General features: G+C 38.7%; 1 protein-coding gene and 1 pseudogene across 1 annotated transcript in view; one reads left to right on the top strand and one right to left on the bottom strand.

Moving 5' to 3' along the window:
- The first annotated feature begins 308 nt into the window (after nt 1–308).
- On the top strand, nt 309–426 carry LOC126238351 (5S ribosomal RNA; annotated as a pseudogene).
- Nucleotides 427–4,406: 3,980 nt separating this feature from the next.
- The window catches only part of LOC126235995 (esterase E4-like), a 107,413-nt gene continuing 94,253 nt past the window's right edge, over nt 4,407–17,566 (bottom strand). The window contains exon 10 of the mRNA XM_049944992.1: nt 4,407–5,165. Coding sequence (XP_049800949.1) covers nt 4,970–5,165 — 196 coding nt within the window. The 3' untranslated portion in view covers nt 4,407–4,969. The remainder of the gene's footprint in view (nt 5,166–17,566) is intronic.

The raw sequence follows: 17,566 nt of genomic DNA, 5'->3' as shown, positions 1-17,566 counted from the left end.
CTGACTGTATGTGATTATTTCCTGTGGGGGTTTACAAAAGACTGTTTATGTGCCTCCGTTACCCCGTGGAAGCTGTAACTCAAAACATGCTCGTTGCAGTGTGGGAACAATTTGAATACTGCATTGACATATGTTGTGCATCTCAATGGGGGAGGGGCGGCATATTGAACACCTATGAAAAGGTATAAAAAAACTTTTTGAGTTTTCTGTCCATCAAAAACCAAAATTCAATGCATATGTTTATTAGTTTCAGAAGTATAGACATGCCAAATCAGATGACTCTTTTTGATCCACCCTGTACATTTCCTGGCAACGGCCTTACTGCAGTGGATACACCGGTTCCCAGCAGATCACTGAAGTTAAGCACTGTCGGGCATGGCCGGCACTGGGATGGGTGACCATCCGGGTTGCCATGTGCTGTTGCCAATTGAGGAGTTACTTGACCTAATAGCAGCAGCTCCGGTCAAAGAAAACCATCATAATGACCGGCAGAACAGTGTGCTGACCACATACCCCTCATATCTGCATCCTCAGCTGACAATGACATGGCAGTCAGATGGTCCCAATGGGACACTTGTGGCCTGAAGACAGAGTGCTGTACATTTCCTACAACAATGAAAACAATAATTCTTGATGCAAATTGATGTGTATTACTAACTACTTTTTAAGTGAAATTACTGAACTATTGATTTTGCTGTTAACTGCATATGTCTGATCTTTTAATTATTATGTTTATTTACAAAGAAAAAATTATAGTAATAATGAGAGTTATGGATAGGTGGGAGAACCAGAATTACTGTTTCTACAGTCAAGCATTCATTATTTTTATGGTAGAGCAGGATAGTCATCCAATTTAATGTAAATAAATGATATACTGAACATCTTTGTCTAAATTTATGTCATTCATACTCTGAGGTACATTTCATCAAATACTGAAAAAAGAAGAGAAGTTTTGTGGGATGCCAGGCAATGTACAGTTAAGAATCATGTCACATGCACTGTTGGTGATGTTGAGAGGTTTTGTCAATGATTAGTTTTTGATTAGATGTATAATGTTAGACCAATGAAGTAATGATAGTTTATTTTGAGATGATGTAATTATGATGAAGATTATGGTGTACTGTGGGAGATTATGAAATATTTTGAGAGGAATATGAAAATGAACTTATGGTTTGGGACTAATAATCAGACGATGTAGTGAATTACATCCAAGGAATCATACTGCAATATGCTTATAATGAAGTATAAGTAATTTTGGAAAGTGATTATGAGTATATTGGATGAGAAGACAGAATGAAAAGTGTATGACCTATTAGTCTCTTAGATGAGAAATGGTAGAAATGCTTAGTTTAACCTGATAACTTTGTTTTGAGTAGAAATGTACAAGATCATCATCAGTGGTAAACAACTAAACAGTTAGTACAAAACGAGTACTATTCAGAACATAATAATGAACTTGTTGCTATAATTGGGGGGGGGGGGGGGCATTAAAACTAGTGTGTGGATAGATGAGAAATCTACTCAACAATCACTGGCAGGGGAACACACACATAAAAGGATTTAATTTAACTTCTACATGCTTTCTGAGCCAGTGTGTGATGAAGAAAGCTGGGATATTTTTACTTCCCCTCTTGTTTTGCTATCTGCCTCCTTAAATTCGTTTTTTCACTTCTAACTAATTACCATTAATATACGTGTATATAATCTGCTTTTTCATAAAAGAGAAATACTGGCCCTCAGTTTTAAAGAATTTAACACCAGATCCAATTTTGTGCCTAGTTTTCTGTATATAATTCATTTTCTAATTTATTTTGACTATTACTAGTTAGTATATCTTATTGTAGGGTGAAATCAGTAATTGTTTCTAACTTAAATTCTATTGTTGATGTATAAACAAATATAAATTCTGTACTAATTATAAACATTTGGGAGACAAAACAATAGCATTCTTAAAGGATTTCTTTGTCTCTATTCGAAAACATGTTAGAAAAGCCAGCACTCAATTAATTCCAAAGTAATTAACAGTTTTGTCAAAAGTATTGTTTGCATAACTGTATATTTTAAATTCAAGATTTAAACAAATAATTCAGCCTAACTCTTGTAGTAGAAGAAACTGTTAAAAAGATGGAATTTTTTTGATGTATTCAGTTCATTTAATGAGTTAAGTTTTAATTGTAATTTCTGTAAATTAAACTTTGAACAATGTGTAGTTTCAGCACCTATTATTGTGAGGATACATAAGGGCCCAATTGTTGGTCACAAGACAGTCAGTCCACGGCAGAGTTTCAGATGAGGAACCTGTGTTGGTTAGATCAACAACTATGCATCCGTGAAATAAGTGTAACACAATTAGGCCATGTGTAAAATCAATGGCAGTGTTTGCTCCATATGTACCTGGCTATTCTTCAAGAAATGTGAACTTTTTGGTTAGGTTTTTACTGCTCATCGATGTTCAACAGGAAACTATTGTAGTAGTATGTGGATGTTCACCTGCAACCTATTAATGAGGCTTATCGAAGGTTAATCTATAGTGCACTGGCCATATAATTGTGTATTATTGGGGGGTTGTGAGCAGTGAAAGTATAAGACTGTGAAATGCAAATGTGCACCTGTCATCTGCATTATTTACGGTAGTCAGTGTCCAAATTATAAACCCCATTTTTCAGCCAGTATAGCAACGCAGTACGTTGACACTGAGGACAATAAACAAAATAAATAAGGCAAGTGAACTGCTACAAGTGGTTTCTTCTTCTGACAGAAGAGCTGAAGAGGAAGGAAGAGGCATGAAGGAAAAGGACTGCAGAGCTTTAGGGAAAGGGATACAGTTCACTTACAAATCTGTGAAGATTCTACTTCAGCCCCAAGTACAACATAATTTTAGATGCAGGAACATATATCCTGTAGCTTTGATCACTGCTGTGAAAATTAATTTTCTAACTTTTTTGTAGTGATGGTTAAACTTTCATGTAGCTGATACAAAAGATATATAATTAAGGTGAGGCTGGCCAACAATCCCTTCAGAGCAGATGCACATTACATTCGAACTCTTGCAGTAATCAGTGTAATGTCATGAGTAATGAGAATAATGGGCAGGGGTACTACATCAGTAATGGGTGGATAAGTTGAGAATTTCTAGAGCAGTCCATTGCAGTTGTGATGACCACTGTGTTTGGATGGCTTAGTGGTTAGAGGATCTGCCTAGTGAGCAGGAGACCTGGGTTTGAATCCCAGTCTGGCACAAATTTTCAACTTTTCCCATTGATGCAAATCAATGCCCACTAGCAGCTAAATGTCTTGATATGAAAGAGAATGTATAAAGTTGATATACTTTACTACAAGAGATGATGGAGTAAACTGGACTGAGATGGTGAAATCAGTGACACAACCATTTGAAGTGTGAAAGGTAATGGGCCTTGCAACAATGAAGTTTACCTAATAATGGACTATCGAATTTGTCAAAAAATTAGAAAATAACTTTTCACATTTTCGCCAGAAATACAGGTTGACACAGAATAATGGGAGTGTTTGAAATGAGTAGTGGCAGCCACGGGCAGGTTGCAGCACTGCAGGTTCGTGTCACTTAGTGAGTAAACAGTTTGCCATTTCAGTAATCATGGATCAGTGGAACTGACAACAGTGTGCATTAGCCATAAATATGTTTTATAAAAACATTGATAGTTTGGTAGCATCACAGAGGGAGTTTTGATGTTTTTATGATTCAGGACATCATGATGCCATTCTGTCAAAACACGTGATAAAATATTGGATTAATAACTTTGAAGAGACTGGGTCTGCCCTCAAGAAGAAACCAACAGGATGACCAAGAAGTGTGCGTTCTCCAGTGAACATTGATGTACGCGAGTCTGTCTTATGGAGTCAACGGTGTTCAACTCATAAGCAAGCAGCAGGGATTGGAATTGTCCTGGGAGAGTGTCCGCAAAGTTTGGGATGTAATTCACGGTGTCCCAGCTGAGATGTTGCAGCATTCAATGAGGAATCTCAACAGCAGATTTCACGAATGTATTCGTACAGCAGGACACCATCTAAAGGACATAATTTTTAAAAATGATAAATGCTATCAATGTTTCGTAAATAGCAAAGTTGTAAGGTTTCAATAACTATGAATGCAATTTCTTTCCATCATCACTTCTAGTTTTATTGGATTGTGGAAATGTGCCCATTTTTCTGTGTCACCCTGTAGGTGATTAGATTCAAATCACTGTGTAGATGTTCTGAAATTTTGTTGATGCAATGTGATAATGATAGATTTAAAGAATTTAAAATTCCTATGGTAGATAAGAACGAAATATTTCACTAACTGTGCAATTTTGCATTAGTTAAATATTATTGGATCTCTCACACACACACACACACACACACACACACACACACACTAAAAAACAGTATTTGCATGTAGAAATAATTTAATAATTTATTTCAGAAAAAAATTTTATCATTTATTCCAAATGAAACATTGGTTGTTCCACTATGTTGATGTCAGAATTTTGCTCACATTTCATGCATGCAAAATTCTTAGGGGGTTGTTGCAATGGAAATGGTTGCTGTTACATTTTCATTTACTAGTAAAGAATGTAATAAAAGTAAAAAAAGGCCTGTAACTTTTCATTTACAAGCATACATGTCACAAAACTGAATCCTTGAATCACGCCTTCTATCAACTGTGCCAACTAAGAGAATGTCAAGTAATTTTTTTTCCCCTCAATGTGTAGACAAACATTTGCATCAACCAGTTTACTCTTCAAGCCAGGTTTTATGAACAGTATTGTAATTATGTTAACATTGTGTTAATTATGCAGTACCTTAGTAGGTACAGGCAGAATTAAATTATTACATCTCTTTCAAATTAAAGTGTGAACTATGTTCTAGTAAATTTCTGGCTTCATTCTAGAATCCGGCAATTTCTAAATCAACAGTAATCTTCATTGTGATGATCGTAGTGAAGATAGTCTTATCCAGCCCTGCGTGTAGTCCATGATGAAATGTTTGTCACTGGAAAGAGCCTCTCCAGCAGCTGCATGCGGTCTTTCTGGTAGAAGCCTTGCCTCATAGCCAACTGTGAGCCTATCTCTAAGTACCGTGGGGTGCAGGGCTTAAGGGCCTGCCAGTCGACATTAAGCAGATCTGTCTTCTCTGATGTTGGATTCCTGCAACAATAAAAAGAACAGATTAATGACCTGCAGTGCATTCTGTGCTTTGTTTGTTTACAATAAAAGTGGAATTCACTCTTCCCAGCTCATATTTATCAAGACTTTCCTGATTGTGATCAGTCCTGCAGGACTGGAAAAAGAGCACAGGTCACTCTTGTTTACAAAAAAGATAAAAGAACAGATACAGAAAATTATACAAACATCACCGTTGCCCATCTGTCAGCATATGCTAAACTCAAACATTATGATAGTCCTAGAGGCAAACCAACTTTTCCCAAAAACCCAACATGAATTTTCAGGAAGAACCACTTGTGTGAAACACAGCTTGGCGATATCTCATTAACAGTAGATGTGAGTGAACACTTAGATACCATATCCCTACCATATTCCTAGATTTTGATACTGTTCCACAGCATTGACGATAAACAAATACACGATCATACGTATCTTCACATATAGTGACTGGCATAATGAATATTTGACTAATAGCAACCTATACATTATACTGGGAAGTGAAAGTTCAACAGAAAGTGTAATAAAGCGTCAAATGCACTCAATATCCATAAAAAATTTGTCACATATGATCAGTTGCACAGTAAAATTTTTCCCTTCTTGATGATGTGGTAGCCATACCACAGAATCATAAGGAGGGCAGCACACCATTTTTTGCCCAAGAGCACCAATTTAGTGTTAGGCCTCGGAAATGGTGCAGTCCCCAGAGGCTCGGAAGAGACAAAAGCAAAATCCAGTGCAAGGCAGACCTCTGTGCCTTGTGGATGTTTACAGTGACCCTGATTTTGTCAGCAGTGACCCACGTAGGTCAAGTACAACATACGCTCTTCACTGATCCATCTACAAGTTTAAACACATGTTAATCATTCGCTCCATCCCGTCATGTCCACAAATTAAATGGTGGCCCATGAGACTAGAGGTAATTTGCAAGTTTGGTCAGACACACATCCTTTCTCCTTCTACAGCTGCGAGACCACACTATGCGCTCGATCACTGAGGAGTGTGCGCCCTCCAGGATCAGTGGTCAGGCTATTAACTGCAGTCACGTGACTGCACATTGTGAACATTTCAGACAATATTTCTGCAAGTTTTCTAGTATACCAAATGTTGTCAATAAATATGTTATTATGTAATCATGTCTCTGATCAATTACTGTCGCCTGAGCCTGCAGCCTGAACTTAATGCATGGGTGCGGCAGTAAAAGCTGGCTCACAGCACGATGGACTTGAAAGCAGTAAAAACGACCAGTCACCTACTTCACTGGTCAGCCTGACATTATCTGTGGACAAAACAAATGGTGAAGGACATGATCAGTGGAAGTGATGTGGAGCTGCAAGTGGACTCCTGGACAAATGTTTCTGTGCTTTCCCCTAAATGTGTGCATATGTGTTTGAATACTGAACATTAATTTTTTTGTGTGTGCATGTTTTCTTCATGTGTGTCAAGTTACCATAAATATGTGTTTTACCCTGTGTGTGAATACTTAGCTATTGCATTATGATGACTATGGAGGAACTCCAATAGACAATAGAAGAATTACAGCATGCATTAGGTTCCTGGAGAGCAAGCTACAGACATGGCCCACACGCATGGCATCAGCTCACTGGAAGCCAACTAATGAAAATTTGCACAAGCAAAACAGCACCACACCAATGCCACTCGCCATTGCTGGGACGACAGCTAGCACAGGATGCATGTCGATTAGTCTGTCCCCCTTTTGGCCCGGCGAACCATTCATGTGGTTTAGCCCAGTGGAAACGGTTTTTCTAAGTAACAAGATTACTTGCAGGCTCACCAAATTTAGACAAATCATGAGCCAGCTCAATCAAAACAATGTGGCCAAAATGCAGGTCATAATCACTGTGCCACCGATGCAGTCCTCGTATAAACAGATGAAGGAGGAATTTATCCAATGGATTTCGTCATCCAAAGAACAACAGATGCACCAATTGCTGCATCATGAAGTATGCAGTGACCTTCTCAGTTCCTGTGACACCTGCACAGCCTCGCACAGCCAGACATTGTCCTGAATTCACTGTTGCACATTGTCTGGTCATGCAGCCTCCCTACACAGGTGCAAGTGGTAATAGCTATGCAGACAGATATGCATCTGGATGCCACTGCAAACTTGGCCAATTGAGTACAAGAAGTACTGGCAACAGTGCTTAGTACCAAGGCTGCGGCAGCCTACAACACGATACACTGCAGCAACAGCCATTTTAACAGTTCCCTCTTGATAGTGGAACCACCTCCAAGCAGTTACTGTTGGTACCCTGTCCATTTTGGTAACAAAGTGACCAAATGTCATTCACCATGCCCACACTCAAATGCCATCTGCAACCAGTCCTGGACACACCCATCTGCAGTGCAGTATCAAAGCATCTATTTGTAGTGGAGGCCGTTCAAATGGCTCTGAGCACTATGGGACTTAACATCTGAGGTCATCAGTCCCCAGTGGAGGCCACAGGTACCTGGTTGACACTGATTCAGATTTATCCATTTTCCCTTGGCCAATGCTAAGAGACTGTAGGAAGGCTAAAATTCTGATTCTCATGGCAGCAAACAATTCTGCCACAAAACATACAGTGTTCATCACTGGAATGTGGACCTTGGACTGCACTGCACATTCGTGTGGAGATTCACTATGACTGGTGTCAACGAGCTGATCCTGGGTGTTCCTAGCCACTACAAGATGCTTACTGACATCACAAATGCACAACAAAGCAAGACTGAGTTTGAGGCCATGCTCCAAGTGTCAAGCAGTCCGTGGTCTTCTGCTGTAAATTTCATACCAAAAAAGGAAAATTCTTGGCTCTCATGTGAGGACTACTGTGGACTGAATTCAGATTCCTGTTGCACTGGAAGACATACAAAAAATGGTGACCGTCATCCCATTTGGGCTTTTCAAGAACATTTATACTACGATGTTCAGGCTTTGGAGTGCTGCCCAGACTTGGCAGCATTTCCTGGGGAAGGGCGCGGGGGTGGGGGTGGGGGGGGGGGGGGTGAGTGGAATTTGCAAGGCTTCCCACAATGTTTTGCATACCTTGATGACATCCTCTCATGTTCTCACATTTGCCTCAGCTCCACCACAACCACCTAATGACCATCTTTCAGCACTTTAGTGAGGCTGGCATTGTTATAAACCTGTTGAAATGCGTATTCAGGATAATGGAGATTGAAATGGGCATCTAATCACCCCTACCAGATTCAAGCCTCTACTGTAGAAGATACAGGCAATCCTAAATATGCCACACCCACAGACGCACAAAAGTATCCGCCAGTACCTCAGTGTGATCTACTTTTACTGGCACCATCTGCATAACTGCCGAGGTGCTGGAATGCCTGAGTGCAGAACTATGTTTGTGGCCCCATTGCTAAAGGTGCTAAAGGAAGGGTTCTCATTACCTGGACAGACACAATGGAACAAAGCTTTGCCGAGTCCAAATGGAGCCTCACTGGACGATGCTGCTTGGCGCCCCCCCCCCCCCCCAAAAAAAAAAAACACAATGCACAGTCAGTTGCAGTTAAAGATGCCAGCCAGACTGCTGTGGGTGCAGCACTCCCCAACAGTGCACTGGCTGCAGTTGGCAGCCACTTTGTTTCTTTTCATGCAAGTTATCAGCATCACAGTGCTCATGGAGTGTGTACGTTCATCAGAAGACACCCGCCCTTTCATTACTTTCATCAGCCACAAGCTGTTGTTATCATCTGTTCACCACACTAACTATAATAGCTAGAGTACATGCTGCAGTTCACCAAGGACATTTGCCACTTTTCTGGGGTGGAAAATGTCGTTGCTGACTACTTGTCTGTGATTGTGCTGTTATCTCCTCTCCTGTGATCTTTCAGGATATCACCCAAGATCTTTCAGGATATCACCCAAGAACAGGAGAGTGGTGAACAATTGGACAGCTTTCACAACAATGTCCCCAGTGGTTTTCAACTGGATATATTTAATGCTGTGTTACACGCACATACACTGAGTGATAATGCGAGATGACAGCTTTATAGGCACATTTAACTTGGACAGCACTGGCTAGTCAGTGGTTCCAACTAACCTGCAATGATGTGAACATTTTCCTGAAACACCAACATTCAAGGACAAACTGAAAGAATAGTTAATACAAAAGTCATTCTATTCAATTAATGAATTTTTTGTGCATAGGAACAAATTTTTATTATACAACTGAGTTAGCATTTCAATGTAAACATAAATGTAAACTACTTGTTGCTGTAGTGTTATATTGTTGCTCAAATACTTTGATACTGTTAATCTGAATGTGTACACATAATATTAATTATCATGTATGTTATATGTTTTTATTTCTGCTAGTGTTCCATGTTGTTACTATAAATCTTGTCATGAATTAACCATACTGTGCTCTGCTGTATTGTTAACGTTGTAAAAATACTGACTAGTTCCATATCCTTGCAATCCATTGCTATCAGGATCAACAGAAGTCACAATAAAATAAATAAGTAATAAATAGAGATGAGCAGAGAAACAATATAGCTACAAATGTCATTTAATTTTTCAAGAGAATGAAAGAATATTCAGCAAAACTCCAGCACTACCACATGCTTCTTGGGTGACCAAACGGAAAGCATAAAATGCTCTCATTCTCCAACTTAACATAGTATTCTAATTACAAATAAGAGGGATCACAATTTCCTAACTTAAATACAGGGATGTGCAAAAGCATACTGGACAGATTTCACCATATTCTTGAATAATGAGGCCACTGAAGGTATTGAATACAGTCAGTCATCTGGTAATCTCATGGCTCCTTCCTTATCTCAGAGAAATACATTTCATTTCAGGAACTGTCATCTGCTATGCTGATAACAAGTCAGTCAACAACAGATTCCACGAAACCACTCAGGCAACACATTTTCTCCTCTTCTTTTATGATGTGCCATTCTATACTCTGTCAGCAATCAGCAGTGACATGTGAAAAAGCTGCCTGCTTTAGTACCAGTATGTCTGACAGCTTAACAGTGTTGTTATTTCTTGTGACAAATCCCATAACTTGGCTCCAGAATCAGTTCTGTTGGGTTCATATTGTAATGGTACAGTGGCTAATATAAAAATGAAGCATTTGTAAGGTGTGCTCGATGCTAGGAAAATGATTGTTTTTCATGTTTCTATGACACTTATCACTGTGGTTTGTGTGAGACTACATCTGTGGTATAAAACAATGGACATACCGTATTTACTCGAATCTAAGCCGCACTCGAATCTAAGCCGCATCTGGAAAACGAGACTCGAAATCAAAAAAAAAAAAAAAAAAAAAAAATCCCGAATCTAAGCCGCACGTGAAATTTGAGACTCGAAATTCAAGGGGAGAGAAAAGTTTTAGGCCGCACCTTCAAATCGAAACAAAGTTGGTCCATTGTCACATGAGACACAATTTAGGTCGAATGAAAGACGATACAGCTACAATAGTTTGGTTCGAGTCGTAAGCTTAGCAGGTAAGGTAGCCATTGCTATGTGTCACGCGCTCCGTCCGTATTTATACGGGTACCCTTCCTTTTTCACGTGCTTCGTCTGGTCTGAATCGATTGCTTATTTTGCTTTGATCCGATAAGTGCCGTTTTCTTTGTTATAGGTGTTTACGTCACTCTAAGCTGAAAATGCATTACTGTACTGCGTCATGCATTGTTTGTCGCATTTTGTTGTGCGTGTTTACGTCCTGTCGCCGCCCGCGGCATGGCTTGCTTTTGTGCGCGCTACCGCCGCTTACAATTAAAAAAGAGAAATTGTCTCATTAGCGAAACAATGGCAAGTGACTGCTACTTGTTGTTACTTACACTGCTGCTTTCTTTGATAATGATCAACAAGAACCAAATAATAGACTGCGTATGATAGAACATGTTCTGAACGAGAGTTAAGCGAAAATTTTTCTCCGTTTGAAAATCTTTGCGGCCGCTTCTTTAGTACATCAAATTCTGCACAGAAATTAGTCATTTTAGATTTAAAAATCTAGTCAGTTGCCGTGCTTCATTTCTGACTATCACTATTAGGCATAAGAATAATACGAATATAAACATGACACGATACGTATATTCTTCCGCGTTTGCTGTTGTCTCACTCTAGTTTCGTAGTTTATTAGGCAGACAGGATTTAAATGAGATAGCAGCAAACACGAAAGAATACATGGCAAAATGTTGATATTCGTATTATTCTTATGGTGAAGAGAATACTGCATGTGATTCATATTTCATCAGGTTCCTATTAGCAACAGTCTTGCCAGTCGGATTTTCGTAGTACATTGAAATTCTGCTACTTTCGAAGATGAACAATACGGAATTTGTATTTACTTCGTTGGATAATGTATGAAAATGCAGTGGTCGAAACTGGGGGCGGACAAAAAAAAATCTCGTCTTCCACTTTTCTTTTTTTTTAATTTATTTACTGACGCAGAGGTTTTGGCGCCAGTATTTATCTCTGTGCCTACAAAGCATGCCCGTGTAGCGCTACATATATTCGACGGCAGAAGGTAGTTGTGTCGGCACCTACCAACATTTTTCAGAACTTCCGCTTGCTTTGCACTCGATTCTAAGCCGCAGGCGGTTTTTTGGATTACAAAAACCGGAAAAAAAAAGTGCGGCTTAGATTCGAGTAAATACGGTAGTTCAAATAAAGTGTGTGTTGTTTTACATTTTTGTCTTAAAAATTAAATTGTTATGTTTTCTTAATTTCAGCAACCTTTAATTATAATCTTTCATAAAATATTGACAATTAAGAATTTATATTTGAAATGAAAACAAGAATTTTGTGCACACTATGTACTTAGAAACAAGAAGATGTGCGTTATTCATTAAAAAAAATGATGACAAAGGTGAGCCTTGCAGCTGTGATCCATGAACTGCACCAGGTTACCAATCTACTACACTACCAATTCCACTATATGTCCAGTGTGTATTTCTATCTCAACTGCATCAAAGACAGTCCCTTGGAAAATTGCAAAGCCAATTTTTTCTGTAAATTTATGAAAAACATTAAGAACTACCTATTTCTCAGCACTTTTGAACAATGTTCCACACATGTATTTCACTACAGAGCAGGGAGCAGCTTCATCCATTTTCATACTGCATATTAACAGTGTGACAGAGCACAACAGTACAGAAACTGTAATTGTAAACGAGTTTTGCAATATAAACTACATAGCTAAAGCATGATTAAGAAAAACATTCATGGAAGTTAATACATTAGAATATCTTAAAGTTTCATTTAATGTAACTTAGTAATAAGATATCTAATGGATAAGTAGGATCTACTTCCAAGAGCATAACACCACCAGTGTACGTGTGCTATGGCTTCTGACAAATCATCGTGTTTGTGTTTGTTTACATCAGATTTATTCTTATGATGAACAGAGTATAATGCCCATTCCCGCTTCCTTCTGCAAAATTTTGTGCAATGTTTTGACAGGTGTACATTGCCCATTCCTCCCATGGAAATTCCAGTGTAATGCAGTCAACTGCATCCAAGGCAAAAGGTTTCTACTGAAAACAGTGTGCGCTGTTTATGCACATTGCCAGACTGTGTGGTGTGAGGATACTTCAAACAGCAAGCTACCCCTCAGCATCTAAAGACATGGCCAACTAGCTCCATCAGGCATTTCCTGAATGCAGGCACTTCTGCTTGTACTCCTCAGCCTGTGATTAACACTAAAGTTCGAGATCGACGTTTCATCAGCAGACCTAATCTATCGTCAATATGTTGCCATCCCTGGTAAATTCATGGAGGAGGCACTACCACAGGATGCCTTGGTCTCACAACTGGCAGAACATCTGTGCAGTCACATGGACAGTCTGTGACAGCATGCACTGACGTGCCATGGCCAGTGGCGTAGCATGAGGGGAGACTTTGAGACTTAGCCTCCCCTGTTTTCGTGTTCAAAAAAGATGCAATAGTAAGTCGCAACAAAAATATAAAAAACTTTCTGCTAAGAGCTCTAAATGCGAGAAGACATCAGTTTTGTAGCCCGCGCCGCACCCTGAGTATTGGTGTATTTGCCTGCTTGAGACTCGACTGCTCTTAGTCTCTGCCTCCCTACCCTTACCTGTCTGTGTTAGTGGCATTCTCGGCTCCCCTCCACTGTCCCTCTTCCACGAAGGCTGGGGCGCTGCACTTGCTAGCAGGTATCGAGACTAGTCTCTGCCACTTCTATGCTGGCTTTTAACACGAAAGTGAACAGTCGTGCGGTTTTTGTTCTTAGTCATTCTTGTGTGATTTTAGTGCATATTTTCATTGTGTCACAACCATGAGTGAGCCAGCAACTGAACATCTTGTAGAATTTTTATTAAAGACGCCTTTTTCTACAGTAATGTACCGTACGAAAAAAATTGCGAATTGAAGGACAAACGACCTACTCCTATACTCAGTGTAGTTTTAAGTGAAGCCACATGAAAACGCACTTTTCAGACAGCCTGGTACGAAAAGTATACTTGGCTGACTGCTTATGCAGTTAATAACAGATTATATTGTTATATATGTCATCTGTTTGGTGGTGAAAACGAATGGTGCAATAAGGACATTTGTACAATAAAGAACTTTGACAGGAAAGCACCAAAGCATCAGATATCAAAACGTCACCGGCAGAACAACTAATCATTTCAGTTATTGGACAAAAGTAGAATTGAGCATGCCCATTCTGAAGCTGCTCGTCTGACAGCAACAAAATACAATGAACAAGTTGCATCCAACAGGACAGTATTGGCTTGTCTTACTCAGGCAATTGTATTTCTTTGTAAACAAGAACTAGCCTTTTGCAGCCACCGAGAAGACAAATCCTCTAGCTTCAAAGGTAACTATCTGGAATTGTTAGATTTACTAGCTCAAGGAGAGCAGTTAATCTGAGACCATCTGTCATCATCTTCAACCTTTAAAGGAACTTCTCCAGATATACAGAATGATGTAATAGAAATGATAACGCTGGCAGTTAATGAGAAAATAAAATCTGAAATTCAGAACTGTGATTTCATTTCGATTCAGGCTGATGAAACATTAGACGTGTCATGCAAGAGTCAAATGAGTATAGTATTCAGATACTGTATTGCAGACAAAATTGAGGAAAGATTCATTGAATCTTATGATATTTCTGGAGATAAAACTGCTGCAGGTTTGTCAAACATTATTCATGCAGTATTGAAGGAATGGCATGTGGAAAGAAAAGTGGTTAGTCAAACATATGATGGTGCTTCAGTAATGGCAGGCAGAGAAAGAGGACTACAACAATTGGTGAAGCAGTTCTCTCCCTATGCGGTGTTTACGCATTGTTACGCACACCAACTGAATTTGTTACTGTTACATGCTTCCAAAATCATACGAGAAGTATGCATGTTTGTAAGTGATCTTACTGCATTCCATTCGTTTTTCAGCAAATCATCAAAACGAACAGTATTGCTAACTGAGAAAGGATTTAAACTGCCGCATGCAAGCAGCACTCGCTGAAACTTTCATTCCAGGGCAGTTTCAAAAATATCTAGTGATTTCTCAGAGCTATATAGTGTTTTTAATTATATAATTGATGATTCAGACTCTCAGTGGGACCAGAATCTTTGAGCTGTGCTGTGGGAATGAAACGACGGACAGATGATCCTATGTTTGTCTACTTGCTTCATCTCTACCGAGGGTACTTTGTTTATGTTGATCATTTCTTTAATGTTCTTCAATCAAAATCTGTCAGTATAACTGCTTGCCACGATGAAATAAGAACTGTTTTGAGAAACTTACGACAGTTAAGAACGGTAACATCCGTTCATGAATGCATTAAATGCAGCTTGTGTTTGAATGGCAACTTATCATTTTGTAACAGTCAAAAGACATCTCTCAGGGCACTAACTTACGAGATACTGGATTTGCAAATTGTTCAGATGGAAAGAAGATTTCAAGATTTTCCCAAATTAATTTTGTTGAACTTTTGAACGAAAAGTGTTTCTCGAACTATCAAAAAGAATGCCAAAGTTGAAACTGCATCAGTTATTAGAACAATACCCTTTTCTTTTCTTTTTTTTTTTTTTTTAACAAGAACAACTTGAAAATGAACTGTGTAACATGTATGCTGATGAGAAAAAACACTTATCTCCAAGAATCCTCTTAAAGTACATTGTCAACAATGATTTAGACTCCGTTTATGAAGAAACAACGAAGTTCCTGATTTTGGTTTTGACCCTACCTGCAACTACAGCAAGCAGTAAATGAAGCATGAGTACTCTTAAAGGAGTGAAGAATTATTTAAGGAATTCCGTGTCCAACACCTGGCTGTCATGTTTGAGCACATTATCAATAGAAAAGACACTACTTGGAGAGCTATCCAGTGATCAGATCTTTGTAGACCGAGTTGTGGACTTCTTCGTGGAAAGAAAAGACAGGCACAATGCACTTGTGTACACGAAAATATAAGTGCTTCTTCTCTTGCTGCTGGAGTTCTACAAATGTGTCATCGTTTCTTGAACAAATTAGTTATTACTATTATTTCTTTCCTTTCTCACACTTTATGTCTGGTTAAAAATGGAAAGTGAGGCAGACTTTGATCAAGCATGACTTCCTTTTAACTGTACGGTATATGTTACATTGCATTTAGGAACTTTCAGGTAATTTAACATGTATCAATAATTACAGATTTCCAAGTTGTGTATATACGTTTGGGTGTAGCTGTATTGCGTTGATGTACTGGTGAATATTGTGTGGTATGACTCCTGTAGTTGATAGTATAAATGGTATAATGTCAACTTTATCCTGATGCCACATGTCCTTGACTTCCTCAGCCAGTGGGATGTATTTTTCAATTTTTTCTCCTGTTTTCTTCTGTATATTTGTTGTTTTGGGTATGGATATTTCGATTAGTTGTGTTAATCTCTTCTTTTTATTGGTGAGTATTATGTCAGGTTTGTTATGTGGTGGTGTTTTATCTGTTATAATGATTCTGTTCCAGTATAATTTGTATTCATCATTCTCCAGTACATTTTGTGGTGCTTACTTGTATGTGGGAATGTGTTGTTTTATTAGATTATGCCATATGGCAATTTTGTTGATGTATTATTTTTGCTACATTGTCATGTCTTCTGGTGTATTCTGTATTTGCTAGTATTGTACATCCGCTTGTGATGTGATCTACTGTTTCTATTTGTTATTTGCAAAGTCTGCATTTATCTGTTGTGGTACTGGGATCTTTAATAATATGCTTGCTGTAATATCTGGTGTTAATTGTTTGATCCTGTATTACAATCATAAATCCTTCCATCTCACTGTATATATTGCCTTTTCTTAGCCATGTGTTGGATGCGTCTTGATCGATGTGTGGTTGTGTTAGATGATACCGGTGCTTGCCATGTAGTGTTTTCTTTTTCCAATTTACTTTCTTCGTATCTGTTGATGTTATGTGATCTAAAGGGTTGTAGAAGTGGTTATGAAATTGCAATTGTGTAGCCAATGTATGAGGGCTATCCACAAAGTACATTACGTTTTGGAATTAAAAATAAATAAAGTATTGGAAATTTTTTTTATTATATACAGATGAAAGCCACACTTAAATACTACTTTTCTACATAGTTGCCATTTAAATAAAGGCACTTATCATAGCGACTGACGACCTTGGAAATTCCTTCGTCGTAAAATTCGGCCGCCTGCACCTTCAACCACGTGGTTACCTCTTCTTGAAGCTGTGCATCGTCATCAAAACGCTGCATAGCCAACCACTTCTTCATTGCTGGGAATAAGTGGAAGTCGCTCAGTGCCAGGTCAGGACTGTACGGCGGATGAGGAAACAACTCCCATTTAAGATTCGAGAACTTCACAAGTGGCATTTGCCGTGTGGGCCCAGGCGTTGTCGTGAATCAGCAAGATCTTTGAGCCCAACTTTCCCCTGCGCTTGTTTTGTATTGCTCTTCTGAGGTTATGCAGAGTTTGGCAATACCTTTGAGAGTTTATTGTAGTGCCTCTTTCCAGGAAATCCACAAAAATCACACCTTTTCTGTCCCAAAAGACAGTCGCCACATGGTTGAAGGCGCAGGCGGCCGAATTTTACGATGAAGGAATTTCCAAGCTCGTCCATCACTACGATAAGTGCCTTAATTTAAATGGCAACTATGTAGAAAAGTAGTATTTAAGTGTGGCTTTCATCTGTATATAATAAAAAAATTTCCAATACTTTATTTATTTTTAATTCCAAAACATAATGTACTTTGTGGATAGTCCTCATATTTATATGAATGATTGCTTTGTGTATTTTGCTAGTTTCTGCTCTTTCTATAAAGAATTTTCTTAAATTGCCTACCTGTCCATAATGTAGGTTTTTTATGTCGATAAATCCCCTTCCTCTGCTTAATGTGAATCTTTCTGTTGCTGAATGTATGTGATGTATTCTATTTTGTGG

This window comes from Schistocerca nitens, chromosome 2, assembly GCF_023898315.1.
Source record: "Schistocerca nitens isolate TAMUIC-IGC-003100 chromosome 2, iqSchNite1.1, whole genome shotgun sequence".
In the NCBI taxonomy this organism is placed as follows: Eukaryota; Metazoa; Arthropoda; class Insecta; order Orthoptera; family Acrididae; genus Schistocerca; species Schistocerca nitens.
The sequence above is the reverse complement of the archived record's forward strand: the minus strand, read 5'-3'. Positions and strand labels throughout refer to the sequence as shown.